The sequence below is a fragment of the Myotis davidii genome, unplaced genomic scaffold (assembly GCF_000327345.1).
Source record: "Myotis davidii unplaced genomic scaffold, ASM32734v1 scaffold178, whole genome shotgun sequence".
NCBI classification, from domain to species: domain Eukaryota; kingdom Metazoa; phylum Chordata; class Mammalia; order Chiroptera; family Vespertilionidae; genus Myotis; species Myotis davidii.
The window spans coordinates 122,745-128,924 of NW_006290668.1; the positions used below are offsets into that span (position 1 = coordinate 122,745).

At 44.5% G+C, this 6,180-nt stretch overlaps 1 protein-coding gene across 1 annotated transcript; it reads right to left on the minus strand.

Annotated features, from left to right (window-relative positions):
• Positions 1–2,399: 2,399 nt before the first annotated feature.
• Positions 2,400–2,768, minus strand: LOC102751802 (prothymosin alpha; the record flags this gene model as incomplete). Its single annotated transcript, XM_006763676.1, has 1 exon — positions 2,400–2,768. A coding segment is annotated over one exon (366 nt), but the record flags the coding sequence as incomplete, so codon positions are not given.
• Between the last annotated feature and the right edge of the window lie 3,412 nt (positions 2,769–6,180).

The following is a 6,180-nucleotide window of genomic DNA, read 5'->3' on the forward strand; positions in this document are numbered from 1 at the left end:
GAGAGGAAGGGAGAGAGAGAGTTAGAAACATCGATGAGATAGAAACATCCATGAGAGAGAAACATCCCCCAGTGGGGATGTGCCCACAACCAAGGCATGTGCCCCTGACTGGAATCGAACCTGGGACCCTTCAGTCCTCAGGCCGCCACTCTATCCACTGAGCCAAACCGGTCAGGACAGTTATTACAGTATTATTAACTATGTTAGAAATAAGGCAAGCCCCCGAGCCAGGGGTCCTGGTAGGACACAAAGGCTACTGAGGACCCAAACAGCAAGACAAACACCTTCACTCCTGCAGGAGGGTGAGCAGCACAGGGTCTGGCAACGCCCACACTGAGCAAACCAAGGGCTGGGGTGGGGGCTTTATTGCTGACCCTCCTCACCTGTCCCTCACTCTTGATTGGTCAGAGCTTAGGCTCACATTCTGGTGCGATTGGCTAATTTAAAGGAAAAAGGGAGGGATTGACCTTTGCCATTTCAAAGTGGTGGCCATCAGGGGAGCTGCAAGTCACGAAAGCTAAAATGATGTCTGCCTAAACTCCCTTCTTTGACAGAAAAGATTACTTGTTTATTCTCACAACTACGTGCACTGTATTCCCTATGCTCTACCTTATGTCTCATGCCTATTTTGTAACTACCAATTCGTACGTCTTAATCCCATCACCTTTTTCTTTTTCTTTTTTAACTGCATTTCCGACACCCCTCCCTCTGAGATGCCGTTCCCTGGAAAGAATGAGGAAACAGCTCTTCATCAGTCAGGGCTGGCTCAAGACCCTCAAGCTTGTACACGTCAAAGTTTTGGGACTTTTCACTCGGCTTCTCCTGAGAGGTCTTGGGGGTCTGGAGGGAGAATAGACCAGGGGAACCCCAGGGACTCGGGTGCCAGGACTCCAGAGCACCGCCTCACAGGCCCCTGGGAGGTTGTTCCGCTCTGGAAGGGAAGCCGCACCTGGCAACTGGCTACCTGTCAGGGGAACCCAGGCCCCATCAAGAATGCTGTGGAAGAGAGAGGACCTGCTGCATTCTGAGTCCTGGCAGTTCTTGAAAAAACAAACAAACAAACAAACAAAAAAAGCCCCCACAGCCGAAGTTCTGCAACACAAAATAAGAAGGCTTTATAGCGTTCAGCAAGATGGCAGCGATATAGGCAGACGCGTCCCAGGTCGTCTCCCGGAGGGGGAAAAAAAAAAGATTTTATAGTGCAAGATAAGAACTTCCAAGCCTGTGACATTTTTAAAAGAGCTTATTAGCATTCATTTGAGCCAGGCAGAGGATACACCTGGAAGCAAGATTTCAACAGAATGAAAAATGCTTCCTAGAATGAGTTTGCAGTTTCTTTTTTGCATTTGAAATTAAAGAGGTAATTCAAGGAAGATTACATGAAGGTGGGAGAAAGCAAGGCAGAGATGGGATGGTTAACAATGTGCTCTCTTGAGGGTGGTTACCTTCTGAGGGGTCTGAAAAGAGCGGCCTAGAAAAAGAGGCATTTCAATCAAAGGCGTGTAAACCTAGGTGCACAGAAACTATGGACAGGGCTTGCGAAGGCAAAGATGAAGCTTTCACTAAAGAAGTTATATGCCTGAGTGTGACTCCCACCATCATCTGCCTTGTTAGGAATTTATAATAAGATCACCCTGTGAGGTTATTGGTTAGATTTATTATAGCCTGCACCTTTTTTTTTTTTTTTTTTTGTGAGAACACCTCAGCAAAATAAAATTCCTGTTTATTGTGGACAACATTGTTTCACACATACATCGAACAGGCCAAAAAAAAAAATAAATAAATAAACAGCAATTTTATAGACAAAAAAAGGGAAAAAAGAAACCTTTTTATCTTTGGCCTTTTTAACCATCTTTTACAAACGAACTACTTATAGTACGGCTAAGTACATACACAAAAAGTTACTGGAATGCTCGGAATAAGATTGTTTTTTTTATTGTTGTTTTTGCTCTTTTTACAAGGTTTTTTTCTCCTTTGAGATTATAATGAACATGGTCACACAACAGGTAAAGTCAGAAGTAGGACAGAGAATGCTCCAAAGGCTGGTTTGGTCATCCCAAGATCATTAAAAATGGCTGACCCCTAACAATATGTACAAAAATATAAAATGTAAATGAAAAATACAAACAAATTTTCCTTTTTAAAGTACTTTTAAGAAAAAAAGCAGAGCAGGGCCTTGGGAGTTTTGGTTCTTTTTTCCTCCCCTGTTGCAAATTCGCGTTGTGGTTTTGGCTGGGTGGTGGAGAGTGCTGTCATCTGCAGACGGCGCTGCCTGAGGTGGGTGGGTAGGCAGGTGGGCGGGAGTCTCTACTGGAAGGTGACCCACGTTTAGACTCTCAGACGGGAAGTGGAGGGTGAATAGGTCACGGAGGCCTTTCACTTTTCCTTTTTTTTTTTGCTGTCTAGTCATCCTCATCGGTCTTCTGCTTCTTGGTGTCAACATCCTCATCCTCATCATCTTCATTTGCCCATTTGCCTGTAGCTGCCTCAGCCTCCTCATCTTCATCTCCATCCTCTTCCTCACCATCACCTTCTTCTTCCTCCTCCTCCCCTCTTTCTTCCTCTTCTTCATCTACCTCATTGTCAGTCTCCTGCTCCCCGTTTTCCTCATTAGCGTTCCCATTCGCAGGTGCATCTCTTCCATTCTCTGTCTCCTCCACAACTTCCTTCTTCTCCTTTAAGTCCTTGGTGGTGATCTCGGAGCTGGTGTCCACGGCCGTGTCTGACAGGGTGGGGCACGCCGGTGATCCTATGCAGCGGATTTTTTTTTTTTAAAAAAGCGATAGTTGGAGGACTCTGGCGAAGAAGCCCCGGAGTCCGCGGCGGTGGGAGGTGGTTGCAGCGAGCGGAGAGGGAGCCACAGGAACAACGCAAAGATGGCTTTTCAGAGCAGCCAGTGGGGGCTATAGCCCGCACCTTTTCATCCACAATGGGAAAAATAAAGTTAGGGATGGGTTGGTCAAAATGTAGGCAACTTTGTAATCAGAACACTATAAAAATATGAACGATTCTAATAGGAATACTAGCACAGTTAAATTTCCATGAGCATTTGCTCATAGCAACACCTTCTGTCCCTTTGTGATCTTAAAGGCTGGGACTTGTCTGGAGATATTAACTTGGAGATGTTGGTCTGGAGATTCTACCTTCTAATGAAGACCATTTTCATCAAAATTAAAAATCTGATCCTAGGTGTAGTCTCCATTAATCTGTTATTTTAATATGGGAAAATGTGTTGCAGTTTCTTCACCTGCATTCACAGCTTTGCCACATACCGTAATGGCAAAGCATTATTTGTAGCAAGCATTGTGGTATTTGAAGCCACTGTGGATATGAAGGAAGATATTTTCCATAGTTACGCAACTTTCCCCCGTAAGATCGTCTTTTATTACTAAAGCTGCCCTTTAACTGTGAAAAAAACTGGCCCTTGATTGCTTTAAGACATTAACTTCTTGGAGAAAATTGCACATTAACCTCACATTTAATCCTCACCTGAGGATATTTTTCCATTGATTTTTAGAGAGTGGAAGGAAGAGGGAGAGACACACACACACAGAGAAACATCAATGTGAGAGAGACACATCAATTGATTGCCTCCCGCGTGCACTTGGCCCAGGGCCAGGAGCCTGCAACTGAGGTACGTGCCCTTGACCGGAATTGAACCCGGATCCTTCAGTCCGCAGGCCGATGCTCTATCACTGAGCCAAACTGGCTAGGGCCCCATGCTATATCCTTTAACAATTCATCTTGTTCCTTCTGATTAGGATGCTTATTCTGAAATACCTTAAGTTCTTTGATGTACTGGTGTCTGTTTCTGGCCTCTTGAGTCTGTTCCCTTGATCAGTTTGTCTGTTCATGTGTCATACAGCTTTGCTTTCGCTTTTTAACTGTGGCTTTTTAGTATATCTTATCTGATACAGGCAATCTCTGTTTTGCCATTCTTTCCTATTTGTGGGTCTTAACTCTTCCACATGCATTTTTGAATTCATTTTTGTGTTTCTAAAAAAATATATCCGGAATTTGGGCTTGCATTGAATTTATAGATTGATTTAGGTAGAAGACACGTCTATTATTAAATTGCTGCACTCATGAACGTGGTTCATCTCATTTGTTAGATTTCTTTTATGTCATTTTAATAACAGTAAATTTTTTCCATAAACATTTTGTAGATTGATAGGTGAATTCCTAGATTATTTTTTTGTTAATCCTCACCTGACAATATTTTTCATTACCTTTATTTAATTAATTATTTTTATTTTATTATTTATTTATTAATCTTTATTGTTGAAAGTATTACACATGTCTCCCTTTACCCCCCATTGACCTCCTCCAGCCCGCTCACCACCCTATTGTCTGTGTCCATGGGTTATGCATATATGCATATAAGGTCTTTGGTTGATTACCTCCCACCCACCCTCCCTCCCCCACCTTCCCTCCAAGATTCCCTCTATACCACGCTTTTCTCTCACTTATCATGATACTCTCCAGGCCCCTCCATGCTCTCTCAAAGGGTAAGAGAGCCTTTTTTTTTTTTCTACTGCTGCATAATATTCCGTGGTATAAATGAACCACCGCTTTTTTATCCCCTCATGTACTGATGGACACTTGGGCTATTTCCAGGTCTTCGCTATTGTAAATTGTGCTGCTGTGAACATAGGGGTGCATACATTCTTTCTGATGGTGCTTCAGGTTTCTCAGGATATATTCCTAGAAGTGGGATCACGAGGTCAAATGGCAGTTCCATAGTTAATTTTTTGAGGAAACTGCATATTGTTTTAATTTGTGTCTCTCTGATTATTAGAGAATTTGGACATTTTTCATGTCTTTTGGCCATCTGTATGTCCACTTTGGAGAAGTGTCTATTTAGGTCCTTTGCCCATTTTTAAATTGGACTGTGTGTCTTCCTTTTGTTAAGTTGTATGAGTTCCTTATATATTTTGGATATTAACCCTTTATCAGCTGTATCATTGCCAAATATATTCTCCCATACAGTGGGCTCCCTTTTTGTTTTGTTGATGGTTTCTTTTACTGTGCAGAAGCTTTTAGGTGGAGTGGAAAGGAGGGAAGTAGGGAGAGAGGTGGGGAGAAAGAGAGAGAGAGACATCAATTGGTTGCCTCCCGCATATGCCCCGCTCAGGGCAGGGGATCAAACCTGCAACCCAGGTATGCCCTTGATCAAGAATTGAACCCGTGGGAGAACCAAGATGGCGGCGTAAGCTACAGACCTGTGCGTGCTGCCTCCCACAACAACATTAAGAATACCAACTATAGCCGAAACCGGTTTGGCTCAGTGGATAGAGTGTCGGCCTGCGGACTGAAGGGTCCCAGGTTCGATTCCGGTCAAGGGCATGTACCTGGGTTGCGGGCACATCCCCGGTGGGGGATGTGCAGGAAGCAGCTGATTGATGTTTCTCTCTCATCAATGTTTCTGACTATCTCTCTCCCTTCCTCTCTGCAAAAAATCAATAAAAATATATTAAAAAAAAAAAGAATACCAACTATAAGACAAAACAGCTATCTTTCAGAACCATGGGAAAGCTGGCGCCGTGGAAGCTCTACAACTGGAAGGAATGAAAGAAGAGCATTGAGACTGAGTAGGATATGCAGAGGCGCCAAGAACAGAGGTTCCGAGTTGCACGCCAGGCGGGCTGCAAGTGGATGCGCGTGTTTTTTTTTCAATCAAAAGGGGTTACAAACTCTCGAATCCACTGAGCTTGTTTGGGGTGGGATTCTGAGGTCCCAGACCCCTACGGGAAGAGGTGGGACGGCCTTGCAGCAAGTCGGAAAGCTAAGGCGGCTTTCTTGCGGTGGTGCTCACCGGCACTCCGGGACGCAGAGAGGCGGAGTCGCAGAGAGGCAAGGAGTCGAGAAGACGCCATTGCTGTTTGCTCAGCCCTGGTGACTTCCTGAGACCCCGCCCTACTCAATTTACATCCCCACCCAAGCTGTGCCAAAGGCACAAAAGGAACCACTGGCACTTTTACAGCATAACCCAACAAACTTCAGATTGCAACTCCTCCCATCCATAAGGGACACACTGAAGAAGCAGAATCAGGTTCAGAGGAAGCCAGAACCGGACCCAGCTGGGCCAACAACATGGAACCACTGTACCAGCAAACGCACAAACAGGTCCACCAGATCCAGTCTCACATGGGACGCTGGGAGACGGCAGACAACCAGTCT